Genomic DNA, 14,068 nt, shown 5'->3' on the forward strand with positions numbered 1-14,068 from the left:
AAACTGTAGGTCAAACTGCTGTCCCTCCAGACGTGCAACCCAGACACTGATGTCTAGGTCCAAGTTTGTCTTTACATTTTATCTTTGCAGACTGGATTCAAAACCAAAAGTGATTTATTGTGGAGACTTGGTTCAAATAGACTCCACAGTGACAAGCCTTAGAAAAAAACCAAACACAGCCTCTTACCTAAATCTCTGTCACTCTGCAGCTCTTTTGTGGCCATTATCGTTGACTTTGAATCTCCTTGGAGTGGAGTATTTCAGGTAAGTCCAGTCATGCATTTATTAAGCTGTCTGCCAACCAGAATTATGTTGAATTTCATTTTTCTGATCTTGTCAGACACTAAAATTACTAAGTCTTCCAGAAACCCATATTTCAGTTATTTGCAGAATTTCCTGATTTATGAATTTGCTTCCATCACAATAGGTTTCAAATTTGTACACCTCAAAATGCAGACCATTCCTATATATGCTTGCAAATACACACAAGCCTGTAATCTCTTTTGGCTACTTTATGTCCTCTGTCAGGGTGATGCATGGGAAAAGTAAGATACTCAAAGCAGTTTATTTCTTTCTTCCTGAAATCAATATTGGCAGATTTAGTCAACAATGAGTATTATTTCCATATTCAGTTCTTCCAGAGACTTTGTTGTTTGCTATTCAGTGGGTTAAAAAGGTTATTTTTGTTACATGTAGAGAAATGGTTTGGAGTTAATCAGGATAATAAAATATTCTTCAATTTACATCTTTCTGACAATTTGCTTCACTATTAATGCCCCTGCTGATGTGGGTTTCTAGGAAAGCTCTGGCAAAACCTCCAAAGCTGTTAATGGATGTGGCAGCATCCACCATTAAAGGGTATTTGTAGAAGTAAATACATCCAAAGGCCTATTGTAGGAAATACTTGGAAATCCTTTCAGGGAAAACTGGAAGCTGTCACACCACTTGTCTGAACAGCCCTGTCTGGTTCTCAGGCATGGCACGTTTGCTGGCAGCACTCACCTGGGTGTAGTTGAACTGACAGGAATACAACAGTGGCAGTTCCAAGGGCTGCTCCCACGAGTCTGGGTGGGTTATGGTAGCCCTGTCTTTGAGCACACAAGGTGTCTCCTCATGAGGTGCCTCCTGCCTGCACTGCTGGTGTGTTTCTTGCTAATAAGAATGGCAGCACACGGCAGGGCTGTGTCCAAGGAAGGGTGGTCCCTCAGCCACTCAGGCAGAGCACACAGCACAGAGTGAACACCCAAGAGGGTTGCTGCCCAGATGCTGAGTGGGTGCCTGGGCAGACAGGATGCTCTAGGTGAGTAATAGCCAAGGAGAACTTGTTTGGATGCTCTAGTTGAAACAAGCCAGCTTCCTAAGCACATACACATAAGCACCTGCTGACTACCAGCCAACCAGTTCTGGCTATCACCAGGTGCATGTGTCCATCTGGGGAATCTCCATTGCATTTGTCAGGTTCAGACATTGAAACAACTTTCGGTACCACAGCCAGATTCAGATTCAGCAAGAAAACCTGCTGCTGTGTGTGTGGACTTGTGCCAAATGCCTGGAACAAGCAGGTTATGACTTGCTGCTACCACAGAAGGATTTAACTGCTGGTGACATCTTGCATGCCACAGCTATGAGATCTCATGCCTAAATGAACCATCAAGAGGACAGAGCTGGTGGAAGGGACCAGCATAGGGATAAAAGCTACTTTTTGAATTGCTTTGGTACCTGGCACTCCTAGTGTAAGGTATGCAAGCAAACACTGTGTCCCAAGACAGTCAGTCCATATCCTGACTGACAAAAATAAACACATATGAAAAATAATAATAAAAAAAGATTTGGCTATAAAGAAACAGGCTGTAATCTTGCCTAACAAAAGCTGACTCACAGAGTGGTGTTCTGTAGCCCACACAGCAGGGGGGTTTGCAAGAATTTTTTGGCGTGGTGGTGTCTGCATGAGCATGGAAAGCCTATTTGGAGAAAGGAACAACTAGGCAGGATAGCTATCAAGGAATGATGTCTGAAAAAGCTGATAGGGTAAGGCTAAGCACAGAGGGCCTTTTAGAAGCAACTGCAGATTTGTACCCAGCAGTGAAAAATGGAGTGGATGGAAGGATTTGGCTGGTGACGTGGGTTTGGGAGAGAGGGGAGATGGTGTCAAGGGAGGGGGATGTCTGGTGCCAGCCACAGTGGCAGGGTTGTGGTAGATTCAGCACTGAGGTCCCACAGGACAACCTGACACAGGTTTGGTGCTGCAGACAGACAAGTGTCCAGATAGTACTAGCATCAAAAAGCAAAGTGGAAGTGATGTCTGGGAGCTTCAATGAAGAGGAAAAGGGAGACTGGGAGCTGAAGAAGAGTTTAGAGCAGGTGGTTTGGTGTTTGTAAGGAACGTTTTCTGCTTAAACTTACTTTGTCTTTGGAAGATGTAGAATTTAGAAATTCCATTTTAGGAAAGCAGAACTGAGTTCCTGCTATACCAGTAGTAGTTAAAAAATCTGCTTTTAACTGTCTGTAAACATCAAGTTTAGCTGCAGATGTCAGGAGTTGAGATCAATATGGGATGTGCCCGGAAACTCAAAGCACATTTGGATCAAGAGACACTGAAGCTATCCAGAGTGAGAGTGAAGTCCTGACGAGCTCCCCTGTGGGGCCTTCCTTACAAGGTTTGAGCTGTGACTGGGCATTAAACACGGAAAATATTCCTAGTAAAGGATACAGAGCCCAGACCCACTACGGCCTTGCTCCTCAGGAGAACAAAGAAGGGAAAAAAACCCAGCACAACTTGGGCTGTTTCACTTCCTATTGCTGCTGAACTTCGCCGCCGCAAGCAACACAGACTGTTTGAGCCTCCGACACCCGGTTGAGGTTCTACTTCTGCCTGTTTCTGCCCCCCAGCGGCCCAACCTGGCGCTGCAGCGGCCTCAGGGGAGCAGCTCCCGGCACAGTCGCTGTGTGATGTGAAATTGAGAACAAAAATTCCTTCCTGGTAGCAATCTGACAAACTATGAAATGTTTTCAGACACAAGCTGGCTTATGTGGAGCTCCCTTGAGTAGGAGTGGGGAGGGGTGCCCATAATCTATAGGATTCTCCCTTAGGAAGTTGATAGCTGTTACCAAAGAAACCCCACCTCTTCTGAAATAAAATTAATATAGACTTAATTATTATTAAATTAAACACGCCTTCTGGTTCATGAAGAACTAGATCTTCATGAAATGAAGGTAGAATGAAATACTACAGCACTGAGCACACAGAAGTTACAGTCTGGAATTAACAAGACAGCCAAGGACACTAGGTGTTATTTTGATTTTCAGTTTAGTCTGAAGTGTGAAACACACAGTTCATAAAAAGAAACAACCACAGACTCATGCCTTCATGCATGAGTCGTAAACTATGATCAGTACTTGTTGCAATTATCTGCCTCACTCTTAAACTCTTACAGTTTACTCTGAGTTTTCACTCTAAACTTTCTCAGCAGGATGCAGAAAATAAATTACCCTCTGAAGCTGGTAATCTACTAAATGGCTGAAATGTGAATAGTCATGTTTCTAAAAAATCATTAATAAGAAAACTGAAGCTGGAAAAATTAAGCATACTTTTTCAAATCTGAGTGGCCAGAAGACAGGGAGGAAAGGAATCACACACTCTAAAAAAACAAGAAGGCCTTCCTGTGTCCTCCTTTCTTCCCCTTTCAGACCCCTTTTTTTGGCAGGAAAGGGGAAGAAATCCCATTGCACAATTCAGAACTGTGGAATGTGCACAGCTCCAGCAGGGGTGCAGAGTGTTTTTGTTTCATTCTCCCTTTCTGGGCTTACTGTAGCATTCTGGGTTGTTTGTTTGTTTGGTATTCCCACCCAAAAACCACTCAAAAAAGCCAAAAAGAAATCCCAAACAGCAGCAACAAACCCCAACAAAAAACCCAACACCAAAACCAGCAAGTGATCTGGACTATGAGTCTTAAGATTTAATTGCTGATTTGACCTAAAAGCTTAGGATGTTATTGGAAAGGATTAATTTCTGGGGCTAGATTTGGCTTGTGCAAATCAGATGGGTGGCAACAGGGAGAGGTGACTGGTCAGGTGGCAGGGACAAGGCTGAGCAGCTCTGTTTTTGAAGGCCAGAGGGGGGGGTGTGTGTGTCAGGAACGAAGATCTGAGGTGCAGTGAAAGCAAGTAACTCATCCAGAGCTACACAAGAAGTCTGGTAAAGGATGGCTCAAGTCAAAGTTAGGTACCTGGTCTAGCAAACTTGTTTCTTGTTTTTTTCTCCCTGTCCTCTCTAGAAAGACTATTTTTAGCTATGGAATCTCACTGGGACCTTAGCAAAGATTATCATTAATTTAGCGTATCCAGTTTCTCTGAGATCATTGAAAACCAGTGCACTTTTATTTCTTGGGTGCACCAGTGGTTTGTTTTGCTTTTGTTTACATTTACTTTTCCATGCCTTCAAGGTATAGCACTTTAGCCCTTTTGCTTTTGCAAAACCACATGACTGGAGCTTCTCCCTTTGTGAAGTTCTTCCTACTGTGAGGGAGATTTAATTTCAGTTTTTAGTGGCTGGGCTTCATTTCCGGAAATTACTGTAGTGATTGAAGTTCCTCATATCCTGAACACTAAATTGACTCGTAGCTGGGTGCTCTAAGGAAACACTTCATGATCTCTGGTGGCTTTTTCTGCACTGGGAAATATGCAAAACCCCAGTGCACATGAGAACACAGTCTTGCAGTCCCAGCTGCCTCTTGAGGAGCAGAATTATGGAGCTACTGCAGCACGTGTGAGAGAAGGTCCATCCGTGCCAGTGTCAAGGAATGGTGCCCCAAGGAGACATTATGTGATAGCTGCTGTGCTGTGCTATGCAAACTTAATAAACTTCATGGATTGGTTCATTATACCAGGTGAGAGCTTGTTTTCTCCTTCTAAGGAAAAGGAAATTTAAGTTCTCAACAGCTCTACTTACTCTGTAGTTACAAATGTTTTCTAAAGTAAGGACGTGTTTTTACTCTTTCTCACCTGCTTTAGCTGTTGGTCATATTCCTACTGAAACTTCCAACTGTAAATCTTGAAAGACCAACAAATTATGTATTTATTTTAATAGTTAGTAGAATACTCATAAAAATCACCACTATTAAAAGCTTTAGATTCATATTGTGAAATATAAGTATCTTCTAAACGCAATTCAGCATACGAAACATCTAATCTATTTTTATGTCTGGATTCTACACAGATTTGACAAAGTATGTGCCAGCTTACCAAGCCTCCTTTGGTTCTAGTATATTAGAGATGGCATTCCTCTATCTGAAGAACAGTGATGACATTCCCCCCATTAAAAGTACAAAACTGATGTTATTTTGTGTAAATTTGTTTAGGGGATGCATAACTTCCTCATCATCTGCTGGAAACAGTGTGATTTCTGCAATGAAGAGTGTAACATGATTGTGTAAAGAGAACAGGGACCCACTTCCCTAAGCATCACCTGCCAAATTTACAGCTTGTTTCTAGAAAATAAATCCTAACAAAGAAAGAAATCCTTCTTCCAAACTGTGATTAAAAAAAACCAACACTAATAAATGTATTTATTTCTTCACCTTGGTGTGAACAGCAAAGCATTGCTTCTAGGAAACCGTTGGGAAAACTGTAATTTTTCCTCCCATGTTAATTGTGGTCTGTGTAAATTCTGTTCAGCTCCTAAGCACCTACCATGCTCCCAGGGCTCTGATTTATAAATGAGGAGGAAACACCTGTGAACTTGCTGTATTTTCCTTCTGAGTGGCCTGGAAATCATAAACGTTTTAAAACCTTGAGTAAACCCAAAGGATGGACTGTTCAATCTGGAGTTAACATCTAGTGACAACACAGCAGCAAATTATTTTTACTACTTAGACCATTCAGAAATTTAAGATATGTGGACAGTATATTTAAAAATTGAGAGGCTAGTGGGTTTAGGAGTTTAAGCTTTTTCTTTTGAATACCTCTTAACCACACATGTAAGAGGGAAGGAAACAAGCAGAAGTGAGTGCTGAATGATCCTGCAAGACTGGTAGTGAAAAAACTGCAGTGTGGGAGTTCTACAGTCAAGTGACTTTCCCTGGAGAGGGGCAGGGGACAGGAGAGGGTGAAAAAACATCTTTCAGCAAGAACTGACTTGCATTAAGTGCAAGCAGTCATTTGGCTCACTCCAGGCTTTGAATTATTCTTTGGCTCCTGCACATGCCATGAGCTTAAAATTTTCAAGAAGTAAAGCTTGCGTGCTTGTTAACATTCTCAGTTTTCTGTGAGTGAGGTGCCTTCAGGGGCTGGCTAAGACTTCAAGAGCAGAGGTGAGGATTTGGAATATCTAACATCTACTTTAATTACAATATATGACCAGTTAACTCTATGACCTCTCAGGCCATGGAGGAAATCTGCAAATTGCAGTTTATACCACAGCAATGTACTGTTCACCTGCTAGAATTCAGCTGCATTGCAGAATTCTTGCCTCAGTACTTCAGAGTTTGGCTGTCCACATGCATGAACACATCCTTAAACATAAGTTAACAGGAAAGTGAAGAAGGAGAGGCTTAAGTATTTGCTTAAAAGTGAGCTGGTGGCAGTTACAAAGTTGTGGTTTCCGGGCAGTTTTGCTCATGGGCTTTGACAGTGTTTGCATCAATCTTCACACAGAAAACAAGCTGTTCCAGTTAATTGTCTGCTGCAACTGAGTCTTCAGTTTGTTAAAAATGGTGATCAGGCAGACTCCCCCACTCTGATCTGTTACCCTGTTCCAAGCTGTTCAGATTAGGCTGTTACTTCAGTCAGGTTATTGTTATTTTGGACTCTGTTAGTCCAAAACTGGTTCCTGTAATACAGTATTTCTGAGTGTTGATGATCAACTACCAGAAATCTACAATTATCTCTGTCTCATCTGATCTCTGCAAAATTGCCATGGAAATAGGAACAGAATTACACAATTGAAACCATGATCTGAATTACAGTAGCATTTACCTGGCTGTAGGCTGATTTAGCCATGAGCTGATGAAGGCTGTAGCCATTAGCACCCTGAAAACTCCAACATGCACTGATTTGAATACTGCATATACTGAAAATATTAAGTTATGCTTAACAGAAAGAATTTTAACTCATCTTAACATTTTAAGGTCATTAAGAAAATTTTAGGATGAACTGTATGAAGATAACAACCTTCTGGCTGCAAAACTTTGCCACTGTTTTGTTCCACGTTGTGTCCATTAAACTTTGAAGTATGAAGTGTTCATGTGCTTAGTGGTGCAGAAGAAAAGAACAGTATTGATTGAAATAGTAGGCAAGCTGACTCTGATAAGACCTATCTAGTGGGAGATCATGAATTTTATGTATAGTGATAAGAATTTTTAATTCTCTGTGTATCTGTACTTGTGGTAATGGTTTCCAAGTAGCAAGCTAAATGTGCTGCAGTTCCTCAAAGGCCTGTTCTTGAAATAAATCTTTGAGCTGGCAAATGAATAGAATTACAAGGAATGAGCAGGGTACTTTGCTGTCACTCAGTGTTTCACTCTGTTGCAGGGATCCTGTTAGATGTTCAGAAATACTTTGGTCTCAGTGATGGGGATACAGGTCTGCTGCAAACAGGTAATAACATCTCTGAAGCTCAGGTTGTTGACTTCTCCTTGCATCTCTGAGCTCTGTTCCTAAAACACACTTTGGTTACCTATGTCTTCTGGTTCCTACTCGTGTGTGGTACTGCTGAATTCCACTTGTGGGCAAGATGACTAAAATTGCAAAACTGAAAGTCTTTGGTTCAGGGGAGGCTGGACCCACAGTGTGTGAATCACGAAAGCTAAAGGAGTTTCTCAGGAAATACAGAACTTGAGCAGTTCACACGTTTTATTTTTGTATAGTGTTTTTTTTTTTTTAATCTGCATTTATCTTTTTAAAAATATCCAGCTACCTATTAGTTCTACAAACTCAGCTTGCCCCGACCTCTGCCCTAAGAAATAACCTGAGTTTGTATGAGAGGTGAGGAGCATAGATTATAAAATGATAAATAATAGATAAACATAATTTGAGCAATGTTGTCTTTACTCCCTGGATTTCCAGTCTTCATCTTGGGTTACATGCTGGCTGCACCCATCTTTGGATACCTCGGTGACCGGTACAACAGGAAAATCATCCTTGGAGCTGGTATTTTCTTCTGGTCTGGTGTGACATTAGGCAGCTCATTCATCAGTGAATTGGTATGTTGCTTTTTTAGAGGATACTATGAAAATAATCTTTGTAGGTCTTGCAGGAGTCAGTAGAGTCCTTCTCTCATCCCATTTGGAAAAGCTGCCAGTGAGCACCCACTCCCCAAGCCTGGACTAAATGGTCTTCATGCAGGACTGCTTTATGGGATGGTGCAGCCCAGCCTAGGCAAAGGAGAGCCCACACATTGCTGTTGCAATTGATGGGATCGTATTTTTGTCCCAAATGTTTGTTGATTATGACCTTACAGTGCAGCAGCTTGTTCAGCAAACTTGTGGTCTATCCACCCTATCCTGTCATTCCCTCTGGGTGTCTCTCTAAGAAGTCACTGCTGTACAGGAGGTAGGAAGTGCAGCAGTGGGATGTGAGGGAAGCAGGTGTGAGTGAGGGAATGCAGACATATGCAAGAGGCAGTTGAATTCTTATTTCCTTAAATGAATCCATATTTCTTATTTGATCCACTAAAATGCACCTCTTTCATAGTAAGCTTTCTTTCTTGCATGGGCTTTTTTGGACTATAGTATGTCTTTTTCCTGCAGTATTTCTGGATATTCTTTCTTTCACGAGGACTAGTTGGCATTGGCACAGCCAGTTATTCCACAATAGCACCTACCATCATTGCAGACCTCTTTGAGGAAGGAAAAAGGACCACAATGTTATCTATCTTCTATATCTTCATTCCAGTGGGAAGGTTGGTAACTGACCTGCCTTTTGAAACTCTGACCACACCTGCAATTCAGTGTACCCTGAATCCTTCATTAGACATATTTTGATGTTTATCTGCATTGGCTTTTGGAAAATAATTTGTCACTTGCTTAGTACATTTAAAATAGAGCTGGCTAGGCGTATTTCTGTGCTTACTGTGAATAAAAACTTGCTCTTTTGCCCTCTAATCTAAAGTCAGAAAACTAGTAGGTTTTGAATAAAATATTGAATCCATTCTAAAAGAAGTTTGTGCATGGGGCTAGGTAATTTATTTCTGGGTTTTGGAAGACAGAAGCTTTCAAACATTTGTTTACTTGGCAAATTTTTCAAGAACACTCCATTAAATGTCTCCCAATGAAAAACTGGGACTTCCCTCTCCTCTTTTAGTTAAATTGATACAGTGTCTGAAGAACAGGTGGGGAAGGCTTTTCAAGTGGTTCAGAGTCATACTCTTTATTAGAGCAGGCAGCCAAGGCTGAGCCAAGAAGGCAGATTAAAACAAAAAGAATTCCTGCAGGGCTTAATTCACATGGCTAGCACAGAAAGAAGTACATAATAAACTACTTCATGAGCTGTCTGATCTATAGTGTCAGTGTCATTCTACAGAATATGAATTCCAAGGGGAATCTGGGACATTATTGCCACCATCTCACATCTGCTCTGAGGAGTTAGACTCTCATTTTAATACTGGCTGTCAAGCAGACCACCACAGACCATGGGGATTGTTTCTGTTTATCCATTTTAAAAACTATGACAGAATACTTCTCTGTGCTCTCCTTAGCTGGCAAGATGTGTCATTTCAGCCAGCAAGAATTCATTGGTACCTACTGATTATTCCTTTCTGTTGTTTACAGTGGTCTTGGTTATGTCCTGGCAGCTGGCATGGCAGAAGTCACAGGTGACTGGCACTGGGCATTCAGGGTGAGTGATTCACTTTCAGGAGACTGATCCATTAACTAATACCAGATTCTTCCCTGGGGTTTGGATTACTTATGTTTGTTGTGTTAAACGAGGTGAGCAGTGGAAGGACTTTCTACTTTCTGACTGGTCATGAACTTGGTGTTTAAGGGAACTCTTTCTGCAGAACAAGTGGAAGATGTAATCATAGCTCTTGCAGAATGAAAGCAGGCATAGGTGAAATTGTACAGCAGCCAGGGCAGAGGCTGAGGTCCCTCTTACCTGAGGACACATACTTGGAATGGTTTTCAGTGCACCAAGACCTCCTCAAACAAGTGAAATGAGAGGTAAAATGATCTTTAGACTGGCAGCACAAGTATAACTCTTCAGGAAAGTACAAATAAATTGTTTTCTGAAGTGCTGTTGGGAAAAACTTATTTATTTGAGGGTTTCAAGAAAAAAACCCTCTTCTGTTCTGGTCACATAATTATGATGTCTCTCTATACTGAACAGCCAGTGCTTTGGAAGTACTTTGTCAGGTCCTCCTAAGTTACCTATAAAATTAACAAGCAAGTACAGGATGAGTAAGGAAGAATATTTACTGGAATAGCAGTCTGGTGTTTTTCAGGTAATGCTGAGGGCTGCATCAGTGATTCTTGTGTTTGTGGCCAGAGTACTTCAGTATCTTCACATGTTTTTCTCCAAAATCAGAGGGAGGGATCATGTATCTGTCTGCTGGAGAGCAAGGATCTATTATCTTTCCTCCAAAGTCACCATGGAACACCCAAATCACACAGCAAGTCCCATCTATTTCTGAATGTGTCTGCAATTCTCCAATATGTAACTCTAACACTGAATTTTAAATTGCTGTGAAGCTTTCACTATGGGATAAAAAAAGTATCATGGATCTAACCAGCCTTGTGTCTACAGATAACTCCTTGCATGGGAGGTCTAGCACTGGTTCTTGTGATTCTACTGGTCCCTCACAGGACCCAGAGGAGGACAGAAGCACACAGAGCCCTGAGCATCTCCGGCACATTACGAATAGCAGCTGAGAGACCAGGTGTTCAGAGAACTGCCAAGACTACTTGGTGTCAAGATGTCACATCACTTGCCAAGAAGTAAGTGATGTTAGCTCCAAAGGTTCCTTCCACTGAGGAATGACCATTCCATTAATAGAAATATGACCATCAAATACTTCTCAGCTCCTCTGTATCACACGCTGCATACAAGATGATTAAAACACATTAACAAAACACTTTATTCCACTCCTACAGGAATGCTGCACAAGAGATCAAAAATTGCTTGCCTTCTGCTGTCCTCCCATATTTATTTTTGCTCAGAGTGGGGGGTGCAGCAGGAAGGAGGCAAAGTCATGATGGCAGTGTGCCCCTATTTAAACCCAACTTTACTTTCTCCTAAGTTGCCCCTTCTCTCTTGCTTCAACACGCAGGGGAAGCTAGATGGGTAACAAGGCACGTTTTCCAGGTGTAACTTTACCTGTAGTTCTTCGTGCCTGAGGTGGGTTGGGTCGGCGTGTCCCAGGCGGTCTCTACACGGTGTATGTGAGCCTGCTGTGCCTCTGCCTCTAGAGGTCAGAGTCTGTAGGACCCCAACATGGTTTAGAAATTGCTTGTACCCGTGTTTTGAACAGCTAACCTGCGGCTGGCAGATAACCCTTCCTTTTAACCACACAAATATTAACGGGATCGCACAGGAATACTGAGTAATATGAACACAAACATTGAAGTCACAGCAGCTGATCTGCAGAAGGGGGTAACAGCGAGTGCAGGCGTTGTGACTCCCATTCCCTGCCGCCCGTGCGGGGCTGGATGCGGTTTGGGAACAGCAGGTGACGCTGTGCACCGCGCCAGGGCCGCTCCGCGCTGCTCCCCGGGTCCTCGTCGAACGCTTTCACTTAAAGACTCGATTCCTGGGACCTTCTCTGTCTCAGGCGTGTTCCTCTTCTGGAGGCTCCAGCCTTTTCCCACTGACGATTAGCTTTGCATCCCGTTTGTACCCAGAACAGAAAGTGCATTCGAGATCCAGTTTGTTGGATCACAGTTTGTAGGTAGTACACTCTGAAATGGGTAAAAAATGATCTTTGCTGGATCAAAAATGAACCTTTCTGACTATTCAAAGCTAGACTAACATCAAGGTTGCTTTCCTACACAGACATTCCTTGCAACCTCCAGCAATGTTGTAAAAACAGATTTTAATTTTTTTTCTCTTTAGCAATCAATTTCCAAATCATAAGAGAATACTGCCAAAATGGGGTAGTTCTACTTTCAGTTAAGTCCAAGAGCCCTTTATCTTTAGAAGATAAAGAACTGGATTCATATATTTAAAAAAATAATAAAATAATAAAAAAATTCACCTGTTCATTTGCAGCACTTTTATTCAGTCTTAAGGTTTCATACTCACAGGGGCCTTTCTCCTAAACTATTAACTAGGAACAAACCCATAAAAAGTTAATCTTCTTCTAGCACAAGGCTTGAAGGAGAAAAATTTGGACAGTTTTTAAAAAAAATTCTTCTCCTTTGACTGAAAGCTCACTGTGCAGACTGAGAGTCTGTTTTCACTTGGTCAGGTGGAGTTAAGGAGTGCTTCAGCTGCAGCATCTTTAACTGTTTGGAAGACCCAGGTGTTCCTCATTTATATTGATTACACAAACAACCTAAAACCATCCTGAAACATTTAGATTTGCACACAGAACACTTTCATTTAGCTACTAAGCCATTAAATTCTTGCCCACTCTCTAGTGTGGTAGCTCTGCTATAAAAAATTTCACAGCATTTGTTTTAGCAAAAGTTGCCAGTGAAATCTGCAAGAGACCAGGGCTGGGATTTATAATGAAATTAGCAGGTGATACTCTTTTTTCTAATTAGTACTTTACTGCTGAAGTTCCTACGTAAGGTCTCATCACAATTAATATATAAGATGGCTGAATGAATTGTTTTGTTATTGCTTGAAATCCTGGATGTGCTGGGTAGGCTTTTCCTTTTCCCTCACACCCTGTTCATTCTAGCATTTCTCATTCCTTTCTTTTAACTTTTAGTTGGAGTTTTGTTTGTTCATCACTGGGTCTGACTGCCATGGCCTTTGTTACTGGAGCCCTGGGAATGTGGGTGCCACTGTTTCTTTACAGGGCCCAGGTTGTCCAGGGCCTTGTGTCACCATGTCTCCAAGAGTCCTGCAGCTCATCCAACAGGTGAGTGTGCAGGGCTTTGTAAACACCTTCGCAGACCCTGTACAGTCCTAAGTGACAGTTTGTGTCCAAAGGCAGAAGGTAGGATGTTTCTTGGGAAGGCAGTTGGGTGTCAATGTTAGAGGAAGTTGCTTCCAGGTATGCTGAGACGCTCCTATTAGTTTGTTAGCTTGTAATCACTGTTTTAACTGGAAGGATGCCAGTCCTATTTATGTGGAAAGAAGCAGTAACAGGAACATTTGCAGGGAAGTGAGCAGCTTCAGCAAGGGGACTTCAGTTCACAATAGGCTGTGCACCCCAAACTACTTAAATACCCATATAAGTATATTCAGATCCTGTATTTTGGTAACTTCTTGTTAGTCTGGTTTTAAAACTCCTGCCGTGTTGGCCAGGTCATTGTGAGTCCCAGCATAAAGCAAGGCTGATGAATTTGATCTAGTATCATATCATGACATCAAACCAGAATAATTTGGTCTTGTAAGTAAGTGCCAGTAGAGCTCTGCTTAGAGAGGCTGTCCAGACCAGTGGAGATACATGAATAAGTATCAAATGGTGGGTGGGCACAGGGAATTTAAAACAGGAGAGGACTTTGAAGTAATCATAGTTCAACTTTTTGTAGATCACTTTTCCCAAGTTAAGAAGACATTTTAATTTTTTTAATTTTTTTTCCCTTAAAATGTGTTACCAAGAATAGAAAAATGCATTCAGTGTTCCCCTTGAGTCCTCCTGGCTAACAGTGAGTACTGGGACACTTCTATGTACTGGACTCCATACCAGTTCCCCTACCTTTCTTCTGGAGGTTTCCCAAATCTGGTTTCAGTATCTGACTTCATCATGGATTCCCAAGAAATAACTGCTTAATACGCTGTCTTTCCAGGTAAAGGCAATTCAAGGGAAAAGCAGTAATCATTCCCTTAGTGTGTTCTTTTGCTTTTCTGTTGTGGAATAGCCAAGACAACTCAAAAGTAGTTTCTGAGTTGTAGTGTAACCTGATGGACAAGCACATCAATGGGAAATGCAATTGTCCTTCCAAGGATATCCCCATTGGCATGT

The 14,068-nt window shown here is 41.8% G+C and overlaps 1 protein-coding gene across 2 annotated transcripts in view; it reads left to right on the forward strand.

Annotated features, from left to right (window-relative positions):
* The first annotated feature begins 254 nt into the window (after nt 1-254).
* LOC127392158 (protein spinster homolog 3-like) overlaps nt 255-14,068 on the forward strand; it is a 30,772-nt gene continuing 16,958 nt past the window's right edge. Inside the window, exons 1-7 of one of the 2 annotated variants that reach the window (XM_051635772.1) lie at nt 255-264; nt 7,528-7,593; nt 8,062-8,198; nt 8,745-8,896; nt 9,765-9,831; nt 10,738-10,928; nt 12,866-13,018. In XM_051635772.1, the coding sequence (XP_051491732.1) occupies nt 8,079-8,198; nt 8,745-8,896; nt 9,765-9,831; nt 10,738-10,928; nt 12,866-13,018 (683 nt within the window). In that variant the 5' untranslated portion in view covers nt 255-264; nt 7,528-7,593; nt 8,062-8,078. Of the gene's footprint in view, nt 265-4,657; nt 4,887-7,527; nt 7,594-8,061; nt 8,199-8,744; nt 8,897-9,764; nt 9,832-10,737; nt 10,929-12,865; nt 13,019-14,068 lie in introns of those variants that run through there. The other variant, XM_051635771.1, reaches the window with a different exon arrangement.

The sequence above is a fragment of the Apus apus genome, chromosome 18 (assembly GCF_020740795.1).
Source record: "Apus apus isolate bApuApu2 chromosome 18, bApuApu2.pri.cur, whole genome shotgun sequence".
Lineage (NCBI taxonomy): Eukaryota > Metazoa > Chordata > Aves > Apodiformes > Apodidae > Apus > Apus apus.